The sequence below is a fragment of the Manis javanica genome, chromosome 6 (genome assembly GCF_040802235.1).
Source record: "Manis javanica isolate MJ-LG chromosome 6, MJ_LKY, whole genome shotgun sequence".
Taxonomy (NCBI): domain Eukaryota; kingdom Metazoa; phylum Chordata; class Mammalia; order Pholidota; family Manidae; genus Manis; species Manis javanica.
Window position 1 is genome coordinate 144,263,735 of NC_133161.1, and position 24,448 is coordinate 144,288,182.

The 24,448-nt window shown below is 57.3% G+C and overlaps 1 protein-coding gene and 1 long non-coding RNA gene across 2 annotated transcripts in view; one reads left to right on the forward strand and one right to left on the reverse strand.

The window, feature by feature from the left end:
• Positions 1–24,228, forward strand: part of NECTIN1 (nectin cell adhesion molecule 1) — a 64,401-nt gene extending 40,173 nt beyond the window's left edge. Inside the window, exons 2-6 of the mRNA XM_036992856.2 lie at positions 7,529–7,879; positions 8,417–8,719; positions 9,085–9,202; positions 10,769–10,920; positions 19,957–24,228. Of these exons, the coding sequence (XP_036848751.2) occupies positions 7,529–7,879; positions 8,417–8,719; positions 9,085–9,202; positions 10,769–10,920; positions 19,957–20,504 (1,472 nt within the window). The 3' untranslated portion in view covers positions 20,505–24,228. The remainder of the gene's footprint in view (positions 1–7,528; positions 7,880–8,416; positions 8,720–9,084; positions 9,203–10,768; positions 10,921–19,956) is intronic.
• LOC140850027 (uncharacterized) lies at positions 16,408–19,202 on the reverse strand. Its single transcript, XR_012132680.1, has 3 exons — positions 19,110–19,202; positions 17,535–17,701; positions 16,408–16,537 (listed from the first exon to the last, which is right to left on the reverse strand). It is a non-coding gene; the product is annotated as an uncharacterized lncRNA (long non-coding RNA).
• Positions 24,229–24,448: the final 220 nt, after the last annotated feature.

Genomic DNA, 24,448 nt, shown 5'->3' on the forward strand with positions numbered 1-24,448 from the left:
GGTCCTCAGCGGGCTGGAACACCTCACTGAGGGGGCGGGGTGTGGTGGGTCGGGGTTTCCTAGAAAGTTCTCAAAAGTTAAGGCTAAGGGGGCTCTCTTGTCCCCTCCTGGCTTGAGCCAGGAGCTCTGTCCTCTCACTTTCTCTCTAAATAAAAGCCTCTGCCTTGCTCTCCTAAAAAAAAAATAGTTAAGGCTAAGGAAGGGTGAAGAGGACTGGGGCGGGTAACAGCGTATGCATTTTTAGGGGCAGGGGGGACAACATGGCAGGGAACTGATGGTATTGCTCCATTCGGCAGCAGACAGCAGGGAGAGGAGGTGGCTGGAGGCAGGGTGCCCAAGATGAGTCCAAAGGGACTCCGGCCTTGATCCCGAGGGCTGCAGGACAGCTTTTCAAATGGGTTTGATTTTAGGCAGTGGAGAATGGAGTAGAGGGGGGAGCCTGGAGACAGCAGTGTGTGGACCTGGCACCGTACTGCAGGAGACAAGTGACAGGTGACTGGAGATGAGGTGAGAGGTGATCGTGACCTGCCCCTGGGGCAAGGCTTGGGGAGAAAAAGGGGACAGGGTGGGAGGGAGGGTGGTAGGTGCCAAGGTTCAAGAGAAAGGGGGTGGGATTTACTTAACTGAGTGAGGTCCAGTCCCAGCCCAGGAGTTTTGAAGGAGTGAGGAAGTGAGACTGCCAGAAGCAGGGGAAGGGGCTGGGCTGGTGAGAGGGGGCGTGGGAGGAGCCTGGGTGGGTGTGGGGAGGGAGAACAGGACAAACCCCAAAGCATTTAGGAGCGAGCCTCGGCTGCACTGGGGACCGCGCAGCTGTGGAAGAGCCCTTTGCGCCCCACTCTCCATGTGCATCCTGGTGACACTTATCCTGGGAGGTCTTCCTGGAGGAGCTGGGCCATCCGCAGAGGTGGAGCGGCCACTCAGTAGAGGAGTGTCCGAGGTTGATCCAGGGAAGGTGTAGAGCTGGGCAGGTGACGTCCAGGGCACAGTCCTCCTGGCTCAGCGAGTCCAACACTCATTTTACAGAAAACAGCACTGAGGCCAGAGAGGGGCCGCCCCACCTGAGGCCATACAGAAGGTGACCAAGCCCGGGGGCCAGAGCCTGCCGTCCCAGCTCTAGAGGACCCGTCCTGCCCCCCACCTGCCCCAAGGAAAGGGAGCAGGATGAGCAGCTGGGGGAGAGCCAAGCGGTGGAGCCCAAGGCCTAGAGATGGAGAGGGGCAGGCCCAGGCCCCCTGCTCCTGGGTGCCAAGGGAGACTCAGGCTGCTCGGGACCCAGGGCCTTGGCCGTGGGCAGCCGGCATGGCATGGGCCGGGGGAGAGCATTCCGGTGGCCCTGGTCCCCATGGGGGAAGGCAAAGCCCAGCTCCATGATTCACCCTGCTCCCCGACCTGGGGACTTGCCAGAGCATCACCCCCACCCCACCCCAGGCTTCCACACTTCCCCAGGAACAGTGCCAGCCCTGGGAGATCCTGGGCTCCCATTCCGGCTCCTTTTCGGGGCTTTTCTCAGGCTGCCGCACCCCCTCCTCTCCCACGCACTGTGCTCACCTGCCCGAGGTGCCCGGCGCCAGCCCCACAGCCCATCATTAACCAACTCCGTGGGTGGGGGGGGATTGTAGAGGCGGCTGGGGGGGGCACCAGCAAGAGGGAAACATGGGCCGTTTGGGTGGTCCCACATGAGGGGCAGAGGTGCCTGGGGTTGTGCAGTAGCAATTAGCTGCTGACTGTGTGGTTATGGAATGTTATCGCCTCTGCCCGCACGGTGGATGTGGAGGAGCCTCAAGGCCCCTGGACGCCTGGAACTGTCCCAGTAGGCACTACCCCCAGAGAGAGTCCTTCAGGGCCCACTTGCCCCAGGCTAGTGCCCCCGCCCTGCAGGAGGCAGGGAAAGCACGGGTGCTGGGCTAGCAGGGGCTTGGGGCAGGGGCACTCAGCCCAGGTGCAGCCCCAGTGAGGGGAGGCTAGGGTGCAGGGACAGGCACTGGCTCGGCTGCCACTTCTTTGTTTCCTCACTGAGCCCTCTGTCCTGGGTCACCCCTGACCCCATCCTGGGAGCGGAATGTGGAGCCTGGAGATGCTGCCCTTGGGGAGCTCCCAGATAATAGGGAACTGTGCCTGGGACATAGATATGAGACAGGACAAGTTTAAAGGGCTTCCATGAGAGCCCTGCTCATGTGCATTCTTGCTGGCAGGACGACTGGGTCCAAGCGACGCTAATTGGCAAGACCTTCCCAGAGGAAGGGATCCTAGAAAGGAGAAGCCCTCTTGATCTCACCCTCTCCCTCCCTATGCCCCAGCTGTACCAGCTTGGCATCAGGAAGGGAGGAGCTGGCCAGTTCTGGGATTGGCATCTGGGGAAGAAGCTGTGCTGGGAGGGGGGAACCTATGACCTTGAGGTCACTGTGCTGACTCAGCAGGGTTTCGGCAGGAGGCCCTCCTCCCTCCTCCACCCCCCATGGGTGAGTCATTCCCACTTACCACTTAGCTGGTTTCTCACTCTCACCGGATGTCCTCTTCCTTTCTGCAGGTTCCGGGAGCAGTGGGGCATGGGGTGGGGCAAGGGGGTGCGTCCCTGGGAAGCCCCGGAGATGGATCCCAAAGGATCTGGGTTTCAGAGAGGCCCTTTTTGGGGAGCCCAGCATCCCTGTCCCAGTGTGCTCCCAATTTCCTCCAGGTCAGGCTTGCCTTTCTGCCCACCTGAGGGCACCCAGGCAGAGTCACAGGAAGGGAATAGAGGACAGAAGAGGGGCCCAGGCCCAACCAGGGAGAGAGGGGTCTGAGCTTTTGAAGGGTGGGAAGGGAAAACGCTTGAGGTGGGTATAGAGAGCAGAGCTCCCCGCCGCTCTGAGCCACACCCCGCTGCGTGGGAACTCGCGGCCCCAGCCCGGGATTAGCTCCACAGCGGGTAAGGCAGGCAGGCAGGACCCTGGGGAGCAGGTTTGTCCGCCACCACTGAGGCGCCTTTGTGTTTTGTTGCTGAGCTCGGGCTTTTGCAGGTCCGTGACGTCTCAGGGGGCCGGCGTGATGCCTGCCTCGTGGGCTCAGCACTTCTGGGAAGCCATGAAAGCAGCCTAAACAGCCCAACACCGACTCTGGTAGGGAAACCGAGAGGCCTGCACACAGGCCCGAGGGCCTGGGCCCCATGCCCTGCAGCTCATGGGGTAGTCGGGGAGAATCTACGCGGTGCTGGAGGTTAGGAAAAGAAAGGCTATGCTTCAACATCCCCGGCATGCGAGGACCTCTGCTCAGGGCACCGATTCCCAGGGATCTCTCCACCCTTCACTCCACACCTTTCCAGTTCCTTCGTGCTCTGCTCGTGGTGTCCTCCTGCGGGTGCCCCGGACCTGGGCTCCCAAAGTCCCTGTTTCTGACCTGACTCATGACCCCCAGCCACTGCTGTCCAGCTGGGACTCCAGCCCTGGCCCCAGGCCCGTGACCCACTCCCTACAGAGCCCGGTGCAGGGTGGCCACTGTACTGTAACCGGCATTCGCTCCATGTCTCAAAAGGAGCAACAGAGGTCACATCCCGGGAGGGACGCCACCCAGAAGGAGGCCCTGGAGAGTGAACCTGAGGACCTGAGTCTGTTTCTGTGGCAGGGTAGGAAGAGCACCGGGCTGGGGGCTGCTTCTCTGTGCCCCTGAGTAAATGCCTGCTCTGCACCCTGGTCTCCATCTTTGTAGGATGATGGTTTGCATAGTCCGCTGAGCTCCAATATTCTACCATTTTAGTGACCATGAATCCCACATCCGGGACAGCCTCCACCTCTCACGTAAGAGAGAACCTGAGGGGAAGGAGAGGCGGTGTCTTCTGTGGACCAGACCTAACCAACTGGGGAACCAGAGAGAGCCCACAGGGTACTCACCCTCCAAGTCCTGGACCCTGCCAGCATCAGCCATGACATGATCTACTCAAACCAGGGCCTGGCCTGCTCCTTGGCTCTCCCACAGGGATTTCCAGTCTGCTGGGAGCTGGGGGAATGCACAACTAGAAACATACAAGGCCCACATGCCAGGAAACAGAAAATAAAGGGATACAAATTCATGTTATACGCAGTTGGGATAGGAATAGAGGGATGGGATGTAGAGGTAGGAAGGGTGGCGAGTCAGGAAGGGCTTCCTGGAAGAGGGGGCCTAGGAGCACCCAGTACAATACCTACTACTGATAAGTGCTCAATAAATGTTTGTGAACTGAAGTTCCGGGAAGGGAGGCCTACTGCTTCATGAATGGGTGATGGTGGTGGTGACGGTATTGCTACGATGTTGGTGATGATGGCGGTAATGGCGATGATGGCAGCTAACAGTTTTGGAGCCTTTGATTTTGTGCTAAGGACTCTTTCTAACTTTCACAAGTACTCATTTAATTCTTACAGTTTATGGGGTAGGTATTATTCCCATTATTCTCAGTGCAAACAAAGCACAGAAAGGCTAACTCATTTTGCCCAAGGTTGCACAGCTTGTAAGTGACCGAGAGAGCGTGCAAACCCATTCCATCTGGCTCTTCACAAACCTCCTCCCCATACTGCCTGAAAGGGAGGGCGACAGAATAGCCCTTCAGAGGGTGGGAGGAGTTTGGGCAACACAGGGAAGACCCACAGATCAGTTTTAGGGTGGTCAGAGCTGGAGGGCTTGGTAAAGCTTGGACCAGCTGAGCAGAGAGACTGGGTGGTCTGCAAAGGCCCCCCCTTCCCTGCTCCCAGGCCTTCCAGAGGAGGCTTCCAGTCCCTCTCTTCCTGCACAGAGGAGGACCCTGTTCCTGGGGGCCTGCGTCCATCTAGCCCTTTCTCTTCCTTTGCAGTGGTGAGCCCTGCTCCCCACTAACTATGGTATTCTGAGTGAGAGCAGCTTCAACCCAAAACAGGCCTGGGGATGGGGAGGGCCACCTCTGCCTGGTGAGGCACTGATCGCTGGGCAGGGGCTTCTGGGGTGCCTGAGCCACACTCAGCACCCCACCCTCACCCTCTGCCCAGGCCCCTATCAACAGCCTCCCCTCCTGCACTCAGAGCTCTGAAGGGTGAGGTCACTGCTGAAGACGCAGCGAATGAATGTCAGCCTGTGTGCCAGGTGCTGAGCCCTGCTTGTCCCCACACCTGCAGGGGGATGAGGAGAGAAGGGGTCACAACAGGCTTGGTGGGTTGTGTCCCACTCTAAGCCCCATCATGCCCTGGCACCAGTCCCAAGATGGTTCCTGGCGCCCACACCCATACACTCCCCCAGCCTGGGGCCCAAGCCCTCCCAACCGGCTTTTCCTGTTCCTGGCTTTGTGCGGTGAAAGTTCCCCAATTATACCCACATTATCTCAGCAGCTGGGCAGCTTCCAGCAGGCTTCGGGGTGGGGGAGGGAGCACCCATTTATCCTGCTGGGAGGACCTAGGGCTTAGCTGCTTGCCAGGTGACCAGTCAGCAGGAGCAATGGGCTGCCTGGCCCACTGACCTCACCATGGGACTGAATCTGGGGTGGGGCCCCAGCTGGGCAGGGCTGCCATTCAGGGAATTGAATGTTAGGGCCAGAAGAGACCATTGAGATTGGGAACTGCGGCCTGTTCCCTTCTAGAGGAAGAAAATAGGGCTCGGGGGTAAGAAACCGCAAGGGGACAGCTGGGGTGGGGATGGGGGGCTACCCCAGGTGGGTCTTGAAAGGCTGTGTGGATGTGAATGGGCATCGAGAAGGGGGAGCATCGGGGGGGAGCTTTCAGTGCATGGCAAGGGCCTGGCTTGCAGAGGCCAAAGATATATATATTCAGCAAACATTTCTTGAGAACCTACTGTGTGCCAAGCACAGGGCAGTGCAGTGACCTAGAGAGACCTTGAGCGGAAGGTGGGGGCAGCACACCTCACCGACTGTGGCCTTCGGAGCCCTCAGAGGAGTGTGCCCTGCGCCCTTGTCTCCACCTTACAGAGGCAAGTATGAGTCCCAAGTTCCCACTCTTGAGCCCCAACTCCCCTGGGGGGCCATTTAGGCCATCCCCCTGCCTGCAGGGCCTGGCATTGATATTATTGATGGTTCTCATAGTGACCGAGTGAGGTAAGGTTGCAAGAACATGAAGTAAATGTCCTTCAACAAATGCAGGGCCAATGACAGCCTGGGAATGAGCTCAGGCCAAGAGAGATGAAGATGCCCACTGGAGGGGATGCTGAGCCAAGGTCAGGGTCAAGGGGAAACTCAAACCAAAGCCATTCCACATGGAATAAAATAATCCTTGGGAAGACTAGAGGGAATCCATTCATTCATTCCATGCCATTGATCCCTCCCCCCTTCCGGCAAATCTCTACTCTCGCAAATTCCATTGCAGTTTGTCTGGCACAAATATTTACTGAGCACCTACTGTGTGCCAGGTGCTCGGCTGGGCAGTGGAAAAGGCACAGACCCTGCTTTTGGATCAGGGAGGCTTTCCAAAGGAGGTGGCCTAAGTGGGAGAGCCGTAGGTGGAAAAGGAGAAGGGCCTTCTAGGGCCTTCCAAGTAGCTGCATGAGCAAGAGCCTAGAAGTGCTGTGTTGGTAGGCTCTGTGCTCTTTGAGGGCTGGGACTGAATCACTTATTGATATGACTCAAGTGCTGATAATAAACTCAGCCAAAGGTAGTCAAATAAATGAGAGGAGGGAGAGAGGGAGGGAGGGAACGCGAAACGTGGCACGTTCTGAGAAGGGGCCGCCCAGTCTGACACGGTCGGGAGGCATCGTGTATGCAGAGATGTGGATGAAAAGGCAGGGCCCAGGCGGCGAGGATGTGAAATGCCAAGCTAGGGCACCGAGACTGTGAAATGCCAAGCTAGGGCACTGAGACTTGACTGCAAAGAGAGCTAGGAGCCAGAGGAGGCCAGGTCTTGTGCAGCGCCTGCTTCTCTCTGCCTGGCTGGGTGAGGGTCCACGCCAGGGCACCCCGGGACACAGGGACTCTGCCGTGAGGGAGGAGATGGTGAGGTGGTCGTGATGACAGCCACTGTGGGCCCAGTAGGCAGTGCTTCCTGCCTCCTGACACACCTTCTCATCCATCATACCACCTGGTTCTCCTACCAACCCCATTAGAGGGCTGGATTATCCGCCCCATTTATCAGACTAGGGAACTGGGGCCCAGAAAGGTGAAGCAGCTGGTGGCGTCTCTTAAAAAGCAGCACATTCAACCCTCCTCATCAAAAATGAGGGTGTGGACATCCATTTGCTGCCATGGAAATATTGATAATATATCACTAAGTGAAAAGGCAGCTTATGGAGCCATATGTGCGGTATGATGCTGATTTTGTAAAAAAAAAAAAAAGAAAAGGTTCCATAGATTATATAGAGAAAAGAACAAAAGAGGTTATTTCCTACAAGCTTATCAGTAATACTGCAGAGTAGTGGGATCACGGACTGTTGTCGTTTTCTTCTTGGTATATTTCACTGTTGCTCAGAGGGTTTTTATCACAAGCAATTATTATTTTTATAATCAGAATAAAAAGAAGAATGACTGCTAGAAAAGGAAAACCGTGTGCACAGTAAGTTTGGGGGGTGGTGGTGCCTGTCACTGACCACCCCGGCCTTCTCCCTCGCCCAGGCGTGCACACCCAGGTGGTCCAGGTGAACGACTCCATGTACGGTTTCATCGGCACGGATGTGGTGCTGCACTGCAGCTTTGCCAACCCACTGCCCGGCGTGAAGATCACCCAGGTCACATGGCAGAAGGCCACCAATGGCTCCAAGCAGAACGTGGCCATCTACAACCCAGCCATGGGAGTCTCTGTGCTGGCGCCCTACCGCGAGCGCGTGGAGTTCCTGCGGCCCTCCTTCATGGACGGCACCATCCGCCTCTCCCGCCTGGAGCTGGAGGATGAGGGCGTCTACATCTGCGAGTTCGCCACCTTCCCTGCTGGCAACCGAGAGAGCCAGCTCAATCTCACTGTAATGGGTAAGCCGGCCTGACCCCTTGCTCCCTGCTTGTGTGAGGTCTGTGGCCTGGGGGCTCGGCCATCCTTTGTGGGCCTCACTGGCCCCAGACGTCCTCCATGGGTGGGCCTGCTCCCCAAGCTCCAGTCATGGTGCTTCCAGCAAGGCTGTCCACAGTAGTCTGGGGACTGGGGCCGGGACCTTAGCTGAGCACAGAGCTGAGGATTGGTGTTCAGGTTGGAACCCCACCGTGGGGCACTTTGTGGGTGGCCGGGAAGCAGAGGAAAGAACGTCTTGAGCCACTTGCCTTGGGCACGCCAAGACGCCATAAAGGCCTCCGCTTGACAAAAGGTAATACAAATAGTAGAGCAGGAACAACGGAGGTTAGACGTGCAGAAGTTCCTGTGAGAAGTGCTGGGAGGGGCTCTGGGGAAGCACAGCTGAGAGGGAGGCTGGCCAGAGCAGCCTGAGGGAGGCGCAGCTGGGACGTACTCTCCTGGGCCCGGCGTCTCTGACAAGGAAGTAGAGCCAGTCCCATGCGCTTTCTGGTTCCCTGCAGCCAAACCCACCAGCTGGATAGAGGGCACCCAGGCAGTGCTGCGGGCCAAGAAGGGGCAGGATGACAAGGTCCTGGTGGCCACCTGCACCTCAGCCAATGGGAAGCCTCCCAGTGTGGTGTCCTGGGAAACGCGGCTGAAGGGCGAGGCGGAGTACCAGGAGATCCGGAACCCCAATGGCACCGTGACCGTCATCAGCCGCTACCGCCTCGTGCCCAGCCGGGAAGCCCACCAGCAGTCCCTAGCCTGCGTCGTCAACTACCACATGGACCGCTTCCGGGAGAGCCTCACCCTCAATGTGCAGTGTGAGTGGGGCAGCCTGTGGAGGGCCTCAGGGTGGGCCTACCACCTCTCCACACCTGCCCCTCTTCCCCTGCTCCTCAGCTCCTGCACTGCCCGCCCCTTCCTCCTCCCCTTCCCTCCCTGGGGTGCTCTGTCCTCCCCTCTTCTCTTCCTGGCTCCTCCTTCGCTCCCCCTTTCTCTGCTTCTTCATTCCCCTGCCGCTTCTGCTTGTAGGGTCTGCAATCTCCACCCTCCTCTTCACGCTTCCCCCTCTTGCAGCTGTTTCCATGTCACTGTCCCTTCCATCCCTTCCCTGTCTGAGGCTCCTGCACCCCAAGTCCTGCTCTTCTGGCCTCACCCTTTTCAAACATTATCCCTTGCCCCACAGATGAACCCGAGGTGACCATCCAGGGGTTTGATGGGAACTGGTACCTGCAGCGGATGGATGTGAGGCTCACGTGCAAAGCTGATGCTAACCCCCCAGCCACCGAGTACCACTGGACCACGTAAGTGGTGTGGGGCTGGCCAGTCACCTTGCAAGGTACCTTGCTGGCCACAGGGAAGCCCAGAAGCCCACCCACCCCACCTCCAGGAGCCTCAGTCAAGCAGGAAATTAGAGTCCAGACTCAGGTTTCCCAGTGAGAAGGGGAAGTGCGGTGAGAGACCCCCAAAATACACCCTCTTGTTAACAGCATCAGGGCCAGTGGGACAAACCATTCTAGCAGGGGGGCTTCCCGCACAATCCGCCATCCTTCTTCTCCCTAATAAAGAATTTTGCCCTTTTCATTGGTGATTCAGTCTGAGTCACTCCCACCCCAGCCCCCAGTATTTATTTTTATCAAGGTGTCCCAGGGAGCTGCCTTTCTGGAGCACCCCAGATCTCCCTTTGTTCCTATTCCTCCTCTCCAGCACCCCCAGATCCTCAAGGGAGGAGGCACAGTCAGCCCAGAAGGCCTGTGTTCATAGAGCACTGGCCCCATATCCCATCATCCCGTTCTTGGCCTCATGGTTTTGGGGCTTGTCCCTCAAAGGGTCCAGTCTCCTCGCCTAGCCAGCTCTGAGCCAGGGTTCTTCCCAGAGAAGAGGGGGATGGAACACACAGAAAGACAGGCCATGGAGAGAAGAAGGTCGACTTGGGTGGCCAAGAGATGGCTGCCCAGACTGTCTCCACCCTCTCCCAGGGTGTGCAGGGCCCTGGCAGGCCCTGGCTATTTAGATTTAGAACCCTCCTCTTAGAACCAGCAGTGCTGCTAAAGGTGGGAGTGGGCAGGGCCTGCTTGCCAGTTTCAGCCCCCTGGACCAAGAAGCCGCAAGGTCCAGCAGATTAATAGCTTTGTGGCACCGGGCATCAGGAGGAAGGAAGAAGGTCCTCTATATTCAGGAAACTTCGAGGCTGCTCCCAACATGCAAAGGCCTGTGACATGCCCACCAGGAGAGACAGTGAAGTGGAACACAGTCACAAATGTGGGTCACAATACATTACCTGAGTAGCTTGTTAAAATACAGATTTCCAGGCCATGGGTCCAGTGGTTCAGCTTTAATAGATCTGGCGTTAGGACTCAGACCTCTGTATTACTAACCAGCTACCCAGGAAGCCAAGGACCACCTACCAGGAACCACAAGTCATAGAAAGATCACTGTGCCAGAGTCCAAAGATCTGTCCAGAGCTCTGCTTCTGTCGCTGACTAGCTGTGTTTCCTTGGCTTTGAACCCCAAGTTCCTCATCTATTAAGTGGGGAGTCCAAAGATCTGTCCAGAGCTCTGCTTCTGTCGCTGACTAGCTGTGTTTCCGTCGCTGACTAGCTGTGTTTCCTTGGCTTTGAACCCCAAGTTCCTCATCTATTAAGTGGGACCAGTATTTACCTGTCCCGTCCACATTTCAGTGCTGCATTGATCAAATGTTAAACTGCCAAATGCGAGAGATTGTGGTTGTTCGTCTTTTCCTCCTTCCAAGACAGACCCTGCCTGTCCACTCAGCGAAAAGGCTGTGGTCTTGGAGTCAGGTGGGTGACCGGGGCAGCTTCCTCTGGCTGGAGAGTCCTAAGCCTCTGCTATGTCCTTCATCCCGGCAGGCTGAACGGCTCTCTCCCCAGGGGCGTGGAGGCCCAGAACAGAACCCTCTTCTTCAGAGGACCTATCAACTACAGCCTGGCTGGGACCTACGTCTGCGAGGCCACCAACTCCATCGGCACCCGCTCGGGCCAGGTGGAGGTCAATGTCACAGGTAGCAAGCTGCACCCTTCCCTGCCCCTCGCCACCCACTGCTTCCTCCTCTGCTGCCACGTCCCCCACCTTTAGGTCGTTTCACTGCAGGGAGTCCATCTCCTTGTCCTGCCTCCTGGTTCTCCCGTGAGCTCTGGCCATTGGTCTTATTTTGCTTTTCTCTTTCCTCTGTTAGGCCGCGTGTGAGATGGGAGGTCCCCCAGTCAGAAGGAAGCAGGAGGGGGCTACATGAGGGAGAAGTGAATGCTATTTACGGCAGTGCTGTCAGGGAGGGGAGTAGAAGTTAGAGCCACTGGCTGTGGGATGATGGCTTCATGGGGGTGACTGCAGGAGCCCCCCTCCAAGCCCCGTTCCCGCATTCAGGAAACCCACATGGGCTGGAGGGCAAGCTTACCTCAAGCAGGGATACTGGAGGGAAAGCCCGGATATGGCCCAAAGCCGTGGTGATGTGTGTGTTCTCTGACGGAATTGCTATTTTTGCCTGCATCTTTCTCTCTGTCAGTGCAGATGTAAGGATGTTTCCAGCCACCTGAGCTCTCAGGGCAAAGGGAGCCCAGGGACTTAGGGTGTTCCAGGGGTGACATCACATGGGACCTGAAAGGAGCATGGGCTTCAGTGCCAGACAACTGGGGTCCTGGACAAAGCCCCTGTAAAATGGGGGTGATGCAGTGTGCCTTGAAGGCTTGTTGTCAGAATTTACTTAATGTGGGCCAGGTACCTAGCGCAGACCAGTCTGTCGATAAATGGCCCATGCTCTGTGATTATTATCTTGACCTCTGTCATTATCTATATCAACGAAAGGATCAAAATGAGCCAATAGAGGAGTAAATTGCCATCACAACTTCACAACCAGAAGAGGGAGTGTCTTTAACATCGGTACCTGAACTAGTTGCAGGGTGAGAAAGGGGCAGAAAGAACCTCGTAGGACAGGAAGTAGTGACACACTGATGCTGAGCTGGGCCGGAAGTGACATCAGAGGGACATGTCATGCACAGGGAGTGACCCGAGGGAGTTGGAGATGGTTACCCGGCTCCAGGTGCAGGGCCTGGACATGCTGAGGAGTCCTTAGCTCTGAACCTATGTCTTACAAATGGGGGCCCTCATTGAAGGATACATTCAGAGCACAGCTGCAGAAGAGCAGCCCAAAGCTGTCCAGGGGCTACACCTACCTGTCCTTAAGGCCATTCTGTCACCTCTCACCAGGGGCAGGAAGGAGCGTGACGTCACTTCTCATTTGCTATTTTCTTCGACTCCCTGGCCTTGGCTCTCTGAGCAGTTAAGATAGTAGAACCGTGAGAGGTGGTGCCTGGGAAAGCTGAGGCAGCCCTCCCAAGGCTAGGGTTTGGGGGTTCCCATAGGTTGGCCAGGATGGGAGGGCCTGAGCCACACACAGAAAGTTTGAGCAAAGCTCAGTAAAAGCTTCATAGGTGTCTGAGCTCTGACCCTGGTGCCCCGGGGCAGACAAGGATAAGGAGCATTCACAGGGAGCAGGCCCACCCTGCAGGGGAGCATGTCACATGAGTGACAGGACAGACCCGGCCTGAGTGTGTTCACTTGCTGCGTCTTCCTGACTCAGTGCCCTTCAGCAAGTCCTTCACTTCTCTGAGTCTCAGCTTCCTAGTCTGTGATATGGAGATAGTCATACTTAGCTCAGCTTATGTTCACACCAAATCTGTATCCCACTGCCTGGCACAAGGGGGTGATACCTCCCCTGATGGTGGGCCACCTTCAGCACCAAGGCTTTCCCTGGACACTGCTGACTGGGAAATCAGGGGAGGAGCCCAAGAAACCCAAGACCCACAGCCTCCCATTCATTCTGCTTCCCAACAGGAGCGGACTGGCCAGAGGCCCTGCTAGACTTACAGGGCTGAGTGGTGCTACCCAGCTGGGACGAGAAAGTCAGGGCCTCCTTGTCCCTAAGGTCAAGAGGATGCAGGGTGACCGTGGGGCAGGGCTGCTGACTGGGCAGTCACACCAGGCCCGGGGGCAAGGGGGAAGGGAAAGAGGCCCTTCCCCAGCCCAGGCCACAGAAAAGAGAGAACAGGAAGGATGAGAAACCGCTGTGGAAACCACCTCCAGTGGGGGGAAGGTGGGTAATAGCTGCAGTGGTGCCCTCCGTGGGATCTGGGCTGAGGCCCAGGTGGCCTGAGGGCAGCTGGGCTGGGGCCGCCCAGGGCTCCAGCTGGAAGAGGCACACGGCATGTCCTCCTGTGCTTCCCGGAAGTACAGAGCGGACAGGGGTGGTAACAAAAGACACACGCATAGCCACATGGGAGGCGAGAAGGGCCTTGCATGAGGGCACTTTTTTTGACAGCCCCGTTAGACAGAAGCCAGGGAAGTGTGAAGCTCACTGAATCATCAATGGCACAGGAGCTGCTTAGCTGGGCGTCCTACAGGAACGTCTCGGCCCCCTCCGGAGGCCTCGGCCCACAGCCTGAGCCTGTTCCAAGCTGTTTGTTCTTGTGCTTATGGGCAGCTTCTGAGCCAACCCCACCAGCCTCCACCCCACCTCAGCAGGGGCCTGTCGCGTCCTCTGGGGGCCCAGTGGAGGGTCACAACCATGCCCTGCGCTCCAAGCCCCACTGGTCTAGAGGGAATGCGTGAGCGAGATGGATAAGTGGAAATTTAATTTTTCATTCTGGCCGTCCGTCCGGGTGATAGCTTTGCCCTGGGCACATCTGGAGAGGGAACCGAAGAACAGAGCAGCTGGGGCAGGGCCGGGGGAGGCACACAGCAGGTTGCATGCCAAGGACACATGCATGTGCAGGGCGACACTGCGCTGCCTGCACAGACACTCTTTGGCACAGGCTTCACGGGGTCCCAGACCCTGGAGGAGGTGACACTTGAGTCATCCCTGTGAGGAGGCGAGGGCAGTGATGGAGGTCGGGGTTCCCAGGCAGGGAAGCATGTGGGAAGGAAATGGCTGGAGCGGAGGGGGCAGGAATGGAGGAGCAGAGCTTTCTGTCTGTTGGCAAAGGGGAGCCCCTGAAGGGCTCTCAGCAGACACACAGTGGGGCGAGGCGGGTGGTTTAGACTGAGCATTTCGGAGGCTGTGTGGGTAGACCAGGTTAGAGGCTATACAGTGAGGGTTTCCCTAGTGGGGAACAACAGGCCTCGGCTGTGGCTGTGGGATGGTAGAGCAGGGGTGGGGGGTGCAAACTCCCTAGAATCTGTGTTCACATTTCCTTGAGGTCCAGGACCCTCCGAGAAGCCCATTTCTGAGGCAATTTCATGGGGTTGGCCCAGCTGTCACAAAACAAACCGAGGAAATACCCCCCTTCCCTGGGGTAATACTGAGGGTGGAGGGGGTGCCCAAGGAATGGCCAAAGAGGCCAAATGAGATAGCATTTGTCCCTGGGACCGGGGACGGCAGGAGGAGAGCGTCCAGGCCACTCCCAGGAGTCAGGCAGAGAGGCCACCAGGATGCAGGGTGTCTGTCCTAATTCCCATTGCCAGTGAAGTCCCTGGCTCATCTGTTGGGAATGATCACTTGGGGTGAAGGTAACAGGGTCCGCTCATTAATCAGGGGTTCTTCAGACCACAGGTTGGTGGAGCTTCAAGGTCCATCTGGAAGGAAGGGGCTGTGTGAGCCTGACAGTGAGTGGGTGTGTGCCCCTGAGCGTGTAAGCACGCACTGGCAAGCAGGTGAGTGCCCATCTGCGTGCTGAGTGTGCAAACGCCAGCCGCAGCTGTGCTGTGGGCAAACGCACCCATCTCCAGGCTGGTAGACAGCAGAGCATCGGGGAATCAGAGAGAAGGCAGCTGCATCTGCACCCCTGGGAGGATTCGGTTCTCCTCCAGCTTGATGAGGCCCTGCCTGGTGTCTGATGCGCTGCACAGCTGCTGCAGCTGCAGGAGGAGAAAAAGGGCTTCCCAGAGTCTGGCTGCAGGCCTTCCCACTCTCCCTGCGGCGGCCCGCATTGCACGCTGGGAGGTGTAGTTCTCACAGCCTCCCGCCTAAGCTTCTGATACCAGGGCATTTCCTGCCTGCCTGAGGAAGCACCAGGCGCTGGATTTAGAAGCAAGGTCAAACATTCTCTTTGATCCCAAACCTCCTCCAGATCCTAGATCCAGACTATAACCTTCATTTCACCTCAGATCCAACCAAAGCCCCCCTGTCAGCCCACTTACCTCAGCCAGGAAACCCGGGCCCCAGAGGATGCAGAGCTCTCACCTCCCCAGGGACCTGGGCAGCCTGCAGTCCCAGCAGGGAAGCTGCAGCCCTTCAGGAATGGGGGCCAAGCTGTCCCCTTTGAAAGAGAATTTAAGGGAGGCCAGCTGGGTCCCCACCAGCAAGCACAAATGACCCCACCACCCAGCTCTTCTCTGCCCCTACCAGCTGTGGCCCTTGAGGCTCTGCTCCTGGCACACAGATAGGAGCTGCTAGCTCAATGTGAGGGCTGAAGGGATGGGGGGGATGGTGCCCGATGCCATACCAGACAGCCACCTTTGCTTGCAAATGAGTTAGATCCCCATGTCTACTCTCTCTGCACCATCACTTGGCATGTTCACCCTGAGGTCTGCAGTGCTGGAAGGTCAGCTAGGCAAGCCTGGCCCTAAAGTCACCAAAATAATGAGGATTCCCTTAGGCCCCAAAAGATCCCCAAGGAAGAATAAACCTCCTTGGGACTTGGGGGGCAGGGGGAAGTGGAACAGAAGGCCCTACAGAGTCTTACCTCTAAGACACAGCCCTGTCTTTATAGAATTCATTTGACAAATATTCTTGAACTCCAGCCCTGTGTCAGACAGTCTGTGTTCTTGGGGATACATCGGTGAGCAAAACAAAGCCCCTGTCCCTGTGGAGCTTATGGTTTAGCACAGGACACAGACCACAAACAATAGATAAAATATGCTTGAAAAAGTATGTGGTCATTTGGAAGGTGACATGGAGAAAAAAAGAAGAACAGGATAAAGAGGCCACAAGTGCTGAGGGTGGGAGTTCGTGAGCCGTGATTTTAAACAGGATCATCAGCAAAGGCCTTGGTGAGGAGGTGACGTGGGCAAGCAGTTTGAGCCAAGCCCTGGAAGAGGTGAGAGAGTGACTATGGGACACCTGGAGGAAGAGCCTTCTGGGATGTAGAGCAGCCATTGCTAAGACCCTGTGTAGGCTTGGAAAGCAAGAGATGAAGCCAGAGGTGAGGGGCAGAGGCAGAGATCATGTAGAAGTATTTTAAGTTCTCCAGATTTAACAGGATCCCTGGCTACTGTGTTGACAATAGTCTATAGAGGAAACAGTGGAATCAGGGAAGCCAGCTAGGCAGCTATTGCAAGAATCCAGGGAGAGGTGATAGTGGCTTGGATCAGGGTGGTAGTGATGGAGATGGAGAAAAGTGGCCAGGCTCTAGATTGAATTCAAATTTACAGACCAGTTTGGGATATAGCCACTCTCGTGAAACAGGTAATAAAGTAATCTCTACCGTACTGTGATTAGTGGAGTCCAAAAGATTCAATCTAGTCAAGTAAAATGTACGAAAGCTTTATTTCTCATTGGGTGTCTGCTGTCACAGAAAGCATGCAAGTACATATAGCGGAACTTAGTGTGCACACGTGTAGCACACTGAATCAAGTCCATCCCAGATGTCATGAGGCTGCCACTTCCTCAGTCCCACTCCTTGTGCCTACAGAAGAGAAGAATGTTAGCCATTTGAAAATTGGCAGAAAGACCAGAGCCAATCATGGTAGATCCTAATTTGCATTTAGTGTGAGGTGCTTTATCACAGGCTTTACTATAATACGTCAGTACTTGGTTAGCGGAAAGCAATTAGCTGCTGTTCATACCAGAATGAGAGGTGCAGACCATTAGTGCATAAAAACCCTAGAGAAAATATAAATGTGAGCTGGAAAAGAGAAGACTGCGCACAGCAGGGACGAAGACCTGAAAGAGGCAGAAGGTCTTTCCTGACAAGGTAAACAGCCTAAGCAAAGGTTTGCAGTTAAGAATCAATTATGCACAGCAAGGACAGTGAGTTGGCCAATCTCAAGATCAAGTTGCATGAGGGAAGCTTCGAAGACCAGCCTGGCGTGGCCCAGCAGGCAATAGGGCATCATTGCTAGTCTTTGAGAAAGGGAATGGCGGGGTCTACACAGTGAACATTAACATGGCGACTGTGGACGGAGTGACAAAGAGGACTAAAACCCAATGAAGGTGGAAGATCCAGGAATTTTCAACAGTAAACCTGGCATGAAGTGATAAGATACTGAACAGGAAGAGTGAAGAACACTTGATGGCAGACTGTCCCCAAGAGGCGAAGAAGAAAGAGCCAAAGATAAAGGAGGTGGGAGCTGGAAGAGCAGACAAGTGGTGGGAGTGTTCCTCGGAAAGGGTTTGGAGGGAAGATGGTGAGCGGGGTTGGGACCGATGAGTTTTGAGGTGATGGAGAGAATTCCGAACGAGGATGTGCTAAAGAAGAGTTTTCAGAGTGTGTCCAAGTATTAGCCCTGTGAATCGCCCCTGAGTCAGGAAGGGTGGGGTTCATGCTCCGTTAGGCTGGGAAACACTGCACCCTACATACCCCTCTCATAGTTCACAGTGTGGGTTTGAGAAGACGAAGGGCTCTAATGCTTTGTCTAAACCAACATTTCCCCAAAGTGTCTGAGCCCAGTATTTTTGCTGACCCTCTCTGAGCCAATGGCTTGAGGTTCCGTGGGCCACAGGTTGGGAAGTACTGTCCCAGAGACTGTGGCAGATAAAGTCCCAGAGCTGGGTGAGTGCTTTGTTCCCAAGATGGTTTGGAGAGCCGGCAGGATAAAGGGACCTCATGACGCTGAGACCACGTCTGTCACTAGGAAAGAAAGCAGAGGAGCGTCAGGGCTGAAGGTCCAGGGACAGGGCTGCCAGGCAGGCAGGTGGGAGCAGAGACAAGGCTCAGCCATGCAGGTGGAGACAGTCATTTGGAGAGGAAAGCCACGAGTCAAGGAACTCTTGTGTTGGGACACCAGAGAAATGCGTCAGAAAGGACAGGCAGGTCCGTCCAGCTGGGTGCCTGCCTTATCCTCTCAGCCTCTCCAAGGCTTGTGCCATCCTTCAAGGCTTGGCTGAAGTCTTCTCCCCTCCAGGTAGCCGCCTGTACCTCCAGGCCACAGGGCTCTTCCCTGCGTTCCAGCCAGTGCCATGACATCGGCATGCTGCTTTGTCTGAGAGTCATTTGGTCCCCCACCTAGGCTATGAGTCCCCTGTGTTCTGCGACTAGCAAGATAGGTGCTTGGTAGATGTTTGCCCATTAGCTGGACAGGGGGTGGGGGCGGAGTGATCAGGCAGGTGAAGAGAGGAGGCAGCACTCAGCTATGGACTGAGAAGTGAAGAGGTAGCAGGCAGGTGGAAAGGATGGCAGAGCCTGGGTGCCTGCCAACTGCTTCCTGGGCACCCTTTGTGGAGGCAGCACCCACCACGCAAAGCAGATGTGCAGCCCTTCCAAAGGCAGTAACAGATGGGATCTGGTGAAGCAGGAGAAGCTCAAGGTTACAGGGAAACTGTTCTGGAAGCAGGCAGTGAGGACAAATATTCAATAAATATTTATTGGGCAGCCACTCAGTGACCTGCACTGAGGACACAGTGGTGACAGTGGGAGGCGGACTCTTCAGGAGCTGTGCTTCTCTCTGGCAACTCCTGCACGTGGACAGAACAGAACAGGAGCCTCTGGGTGGTCCCAGCTCAGCCACGTGACCACCAGCAAATCGCCTGCCTTCTCTGGGCCCCGTGTTTCATTAGCCCTTCCAGCCTGAACTCCTGGAAAGCCCTTCCTTTGCTTTCCCAGAATGTCTGCGTGCGCGCTCCCATCCACAGGCGGCTCCACCTCTGGGAGGAAGGGATGAGCCCCCAGGAGGAACAAGATTCCCACGGAGTGAGTGATGCTGAATCAGGGCGTGAGCTGGCAGAAACGGACTCCCAGAGGCCAGAACACATGCCCAGACCGACCCTTTACCTTGGCCTCGAAAGAGGAGAGGCGAGGACAGCCCTCCAGGCTTGCCCTGGACCTGCCGCCCAGCACCCCTGACCCAGGCCAGCTGTGGTCTCCGGTGCCCCCCTGTGGTGGTGCTGGGAACCACCTCCCTCAGCCCCGCCTTGGGCCTTCTTGGGCCTCAAGCACGGCCCTGGGAGGAGAGCAGAGGCAGCGCTGTCCAGAACACAGTAATACTCTGGGTCGGCCTCACAGAGAAAGTCACCCACCCAGCCTTCTCTCCCCCACGCACCTGCATCGTTTGTCTTTTCACCCTGCCTTCTCGCGTTCACTGTGTCCTCAGTGTGCACATTTACACATGCACATAGTCACATCAGGACAGTCGAATGGGCTGGCCCTGACGAGGGCATGTACCCGGGCACGTGCCCTCTTGTGTACACTCGGCATCTCTGCTACATGCCCACATGCTCTCACGCCCACTTACTGCACAGCCGTGCTGAGCGTCTTGCTCATAGCCCAGGCTGGCAGCACCCCCAGCTCCCCACCTTGCCCTCAAGGGCCAGACCGCAGCCAAGAACCACAGCCTAACTTTCTGGCACTCACGGGCATCCACGGGGCCAGCACCTGGGAACCCGTCCTTTTCCCTGTACGCTGGGTGCAAATGAAATCAGGCATGGGGCCCCCAGTCTGCTCCAGGCTCCGAGTTAGGAAGCCAGTGCGTGGTCCTGGGGCACAGTGACCAGCTGGCGTCGGGCAGTGGGGCAGTGGTGATGTTTTCACAAGCTTTATATGCAAGGGAAACAACGTTGCATCATTGGCTGGTGGCCTTGGACAGTTATTTAGCCTAAGCCTCCTCTCGGGTGTTAGTGGAAATCATAGCACACCTGCTCCACGGAGGGCTGCAATGGTGACTCGTCTAGTGGACACTGGGTCAGGCTGAGCTGGCGCCTGGGCCTCTGCGCACCACTCGCAGAGGCAACCTGGGCTAGCACCACATCCCAGGAGCAAGTTAGCACCGAGGCTCCGGGGCTTGGGACACCTCACCCCCAGGCCTTTCCCTCCCCTGCCTCCCCGTCACTCCCACCAACCCCCTAGGAGCAGACACTGACTGTCCCCCTCCATCTCCTTCCCTCACCCAGAGTTCCCCTACACCCCATCTCCTTCCGAGCACGGGCGGCGCACAGGGCCGGTGCCCACAGCCATCATTGGGGGCGTGGCGGGGAGCGTCCTGCTGGTGCTCATCGTGGTCGGCGGGATCGTGGTCGCCCTGCGCCGGCGCCGTCACACCTTCAAGGGCGACTACAGCACCAAGAAGCACGTGTATGGCAACGGCTACAGCAAGGCGGGCATCCCGCAGCACCACCCGCCCATGGCCCAGAACCTGCAGTACCCGGATGACTCGGACGACGAGAAGAAGGCTGGACCCCTGGGAGGCAGCAGCTACGAGGAGGAGGAGGAAGAGGACGGCGGCGGAGGGGGCGAGCGCAAGGCGGGCGGCCCCCACCCCAAGTACGACGAGGACGCCAAGCGGCCCTACTTCACGGTGGATGAGGCGGAGGCCCGTCAGGAGGGCTACGGGGACCGGACCCTGGGCTACCAGTACGACCCTGAGCAGCTAGACTTGGCCGAGAACATGGTTTCTCAGAACGACGGGTCTTTCATTTCCAAGAAGGAGTGGTACGTGTAGCCCACCTCTCCAGAGCCTCTGTCTGCACCCCCTTCTCCCCAGCCCCACCCGCACGCCCCCTGCCCATGCCCGACCCCCCCCCCACTCCTCCAGGAGCTCAACAGAGACTCGCCCAACTGCCCAAAGCCGGCCCTGCACTTGTGGGCAGCGGGGAGACCAGGGCAGATGCCACCTGGCTTTGTTTTGATTTCCTCCGGTCCCCAGCCCTCCCCGTGGTGGTGTGTTCACTGTGGCTTTGGTGTTGCTGTTCCCCCCACCCCAGCCCCGACCCCTCCACCTGCCCCCTGTGCAGGGAGCTCTGTTCTGTCTTGTGTACCTGGGCCTGCTCCAGGGTTTGGGGAGCCAGCCCTCCCCCGCCCCCCAACACTGGAATTTGTGTTCTCTCCATTGGGGGTGCAGAGCTGAAGGGGCTCTAAGGAGAGAAGCCCCCACCACCCCTGCCCCCAGATGCTGCTCCTCTTTTCCCAGGGAGAGGGAACCCAACACCCCCCCACCATGGGCAGCCAGGAACTTGGACCCCAAGTCTAGACAGCATTACACTCAGCAGGTGGGCGGGGAGGGGCTTCTCCAAAGCATCCATGCTGTCTTGTTCGTTCAGTGAATCGAGTTGAGGTCCCACCTGGGGCCTTGGGCAGTATGTTTTCCTGGTGAGGCTGGTTTTACATTTTTTTTCCTCATTGGCCTACAGAGAGTGAAGTTGGCCCAGCTCGGGTGTGTCTCCCCTTTACCCGGGCCTGCCCTCCACCCAGTGGGACTCCAGGCGGGCTCCAACCCACACTTCCCATACGCCTCTACCAACACATCCCCATACCCACGTGCACTCACGCCACTCATGTCTACCCTGTGCTCCCCCTGGGGTCACACACCTTACCCAGGCTGGACACTGCCCACAGCCTGCCCCTGTCCGCTCCACCTCCACCCCCTCCCAGCTGAGGATAGGCGTGGCCTTCAGAAACTTCTAGGAGAGCTGAGGCTGGACCCCCCCAGAACCTCCAGCCCAGGGGCCGGCACCCTCAGGCTGCCTCTTAAGTGCTTCTCACAGCAGAGGAGTTTCTTGGATTTCTCCATCATCTATTTCATGCTAGCAACTCTTGATTCTCTTGGGGAGTCAGGGCTAGGATGCCAGAAGGAGATGCCTCCGGGAATTAGAGGTCGACAAGTACTGAGGTGGAGAGCGCTGAAGAAGGAAGGCTGCGTGGCAGGAGCTCTGCAAACAGTCTGAGACTGAAGAGGGCAGGTAGCACCTCCCCCTCGAAGGCAGGTGCAGATGTTCTGGGCTTGTCAGAAAGTATGAGGGCACGGGGTGGCCAGGGGTCCTGAGTCGGAGCTCCTGCTTGCCGCTCTCACCCCCTGCCCAGCTGTCCCTCAGTCTCTATTCTGGGAGGGGGTAACCTTGGAGAAGCTTCCCCTTTGAGTTGTAGATTCCCTCCCAAACAGGGCTCTGGGTTCCTGTCAGTCGCCCAGGACTCAGTCTTCCCATGTGTAAGTGGGGGAAGGCCCCCCCAGCCCTCAGTCCCCCAGCTCAAAGTGCCTCAGTTCCTCCATCTGCCTACCCCAGTCCCCCTGGAACTCGAGATGGGAAAAGCCCTGGGATGGGAGAAGCAGGGTTGTGCCTGCCCAGTAGGATCCAGTTAACTCAGCCCAGGCTGTCAGGGGGCTCCGAGGGATGACAAGTGTCTGGGGGGCAGGGAGGCAGAGCACTGTGTGCCCCACGGGCACTGGCCTTCCCCGCCACAGGCTTCCCAAGGGAGCCCCAGCCCCTGCCCTCCTCCCCGCTCCTTGGTGCTGCTATTGAAGCCCAGCGGCTCCACCTCTGCCCCGGCAGCCCCGGGCCCATCAGCCAGGCGCCCCTTGCCCAGCACCCCCTGCCCTAGCCCCAGCCCAGGCCGCCCAGTAGCCACGTAGCAGAAGTCTGAAGCCATGCCAGCCCCGGGGTGGTTCTCTCCTCTCGGTACTGGGAGTACTGGATGGGATGGAGCTGGGGTGGGAAATTCTGGGGTCTTCCTAGCCGCAGGGCCCGGGGGCAGAGGGGGAGGGGCGGGTGTGGAAGAACTGGGCTGCTTCTCGCAGCAGTATTAGTGTCCCCCCAGGACAGAGGACCTTTTCCATGTGACAGCACTGCCCCATCCCACCCCATGCCACTCTGGCTCCTCTGCTTGGTGCCCTTGCCCCAGACAGGAGGAAGTCCTAGGGGCCTGCCTGGTAGAGGCATCCACTGTCCCCTTGAAACCTCAAGACTGAAAGGACGCCTCCTGTGTCTCCCTTACTGCACTGCCACCCCATCCTCAGTATGTGATGGACTTACGAGGCCCCTGGGCCGAGCCAAAGCACTGAGTCCCCCCTAAGATACCTTCATGCCCCCCTCAAGCAAAGCACAAATTGTGGGGTCCATGCCACATGCATGGGTCGTGTGGGAGGCCCCTGCCTTGCTGGGAGCCCAGCAGCAGCAACCCAAGGAGAGCAACTGCCCCCCAGGGCCAAAAGCAGGCATGAGGCAGGGGTTGGCACTTGGGCCTAGGATATGGGGTTTTCTGTGCCCCAAGTTTGTGGGAAGGAGGGCACTGCTGCTGGGCCCACACACACAGCCAACTGGCCAAGGGGAGGCCTGGCCCAGCAGAGAGATGCACACATTTTGCTTCTCTTCCATGCTCCCAACCTGAGCTGAGCTTCTGCCTTTACTGGAAATGAAATAAACTTGGTATCAGTGGTGCCAAGGCCTCCCCAGTTATCATCCTGCCTCTTGTTGCCCTCCCTGCCCTTGCCTCCCACTCCCCGTATATCCCCTTCCTTAAGATTTTGGTATTGTTCTAATGTGTAGCAGAACCGTCTGAGTCCCCTTGTATCAGAAGCACCTGAAAAGCAGCAGCTGAAATCAGTCGTCCCAGGCACCTTGGGCCCAGTACATGGGCACGCGGGGGGCACACATGCCTCCGACAGACCCAAGCACAGGTGGCCCCACCCAAGTGCACACACACATGCACAGACATGCAGAGGAATGGGCTGGTCCTGCTGAAAGCCCTCAAGGAGAAACTGATGTCCCAGAGCTCAGGCCACAAAAGAGACTCACAGGGGCCCCGTTTCCCAGGCACGTGCCTCCTCTGCCAACCCCTTCCCATGTGCCCAAGTCACTGGTACAATAATTTTCCTGCCATCCTCCAAGCAGAGGAACCAGGAATCGTGTTAGCTGGATGTGGGCAGCTCTCCTGGGAGCAGGGGCGTGCATGCCGCGGGCCTCTGGGGCGCCAGACAGAGACCTCCAAAGCCTGGCTGCCTCCAGTAAGCCTCTGCTAGGTGGGTGCACCGGGTGGGCGCACCGGGCGTCCTGGTGCAGGCAGTGAGGGCTGCTGGGCCTCCCGGTGGTAAGGCCAGAGGAGCCCTGCCCCCAGGCCTGCTGTGCTTCCGACTCCTGCTGTGAGGAACGGGCGGGATTCTTGGCCGAAAAAAAATGGTTTCCTTTTTTTGTATAAATGGAAACAAAATCCAGGAGAAGCTGCCACCCCTCACCTGTGTGATGTGCTCCCTTCGCTTCAGTTTCTTTGTCACCATTTTTGTCTCTAGTCCCGGGGACGGCCCAGCAGATTCTCCTGGTTCTGACCCAGGGGGTGTTTGCCTCACCCCCTTTTACTTGTATAAAAAAAAACAAAAAACAAACAAACAATGATGCATTGAAAAGTGTACTGAGGAAAAAAAATGTACTTTTTTATAAATAAAGTGTTTAAAACAACCTGGTTGCCTCAGTCGCTCCTCCCCTCCCCTGCAGTGACCATGCTTCTCCCACAGCCGTGGCGACGGGGCTCAAAGGGAAGGGAAGGGGGCCTCCGCTGCCGGGTCTGTGGCCGGGGACAGACACACAGACCCCTGCACAAGCCACCTTCCTGTGGGAGCCCCACACCTGCAGCTCCCAGGCTGCCACTGAAACATCTTCCACATGCGTGGGGAGGCCA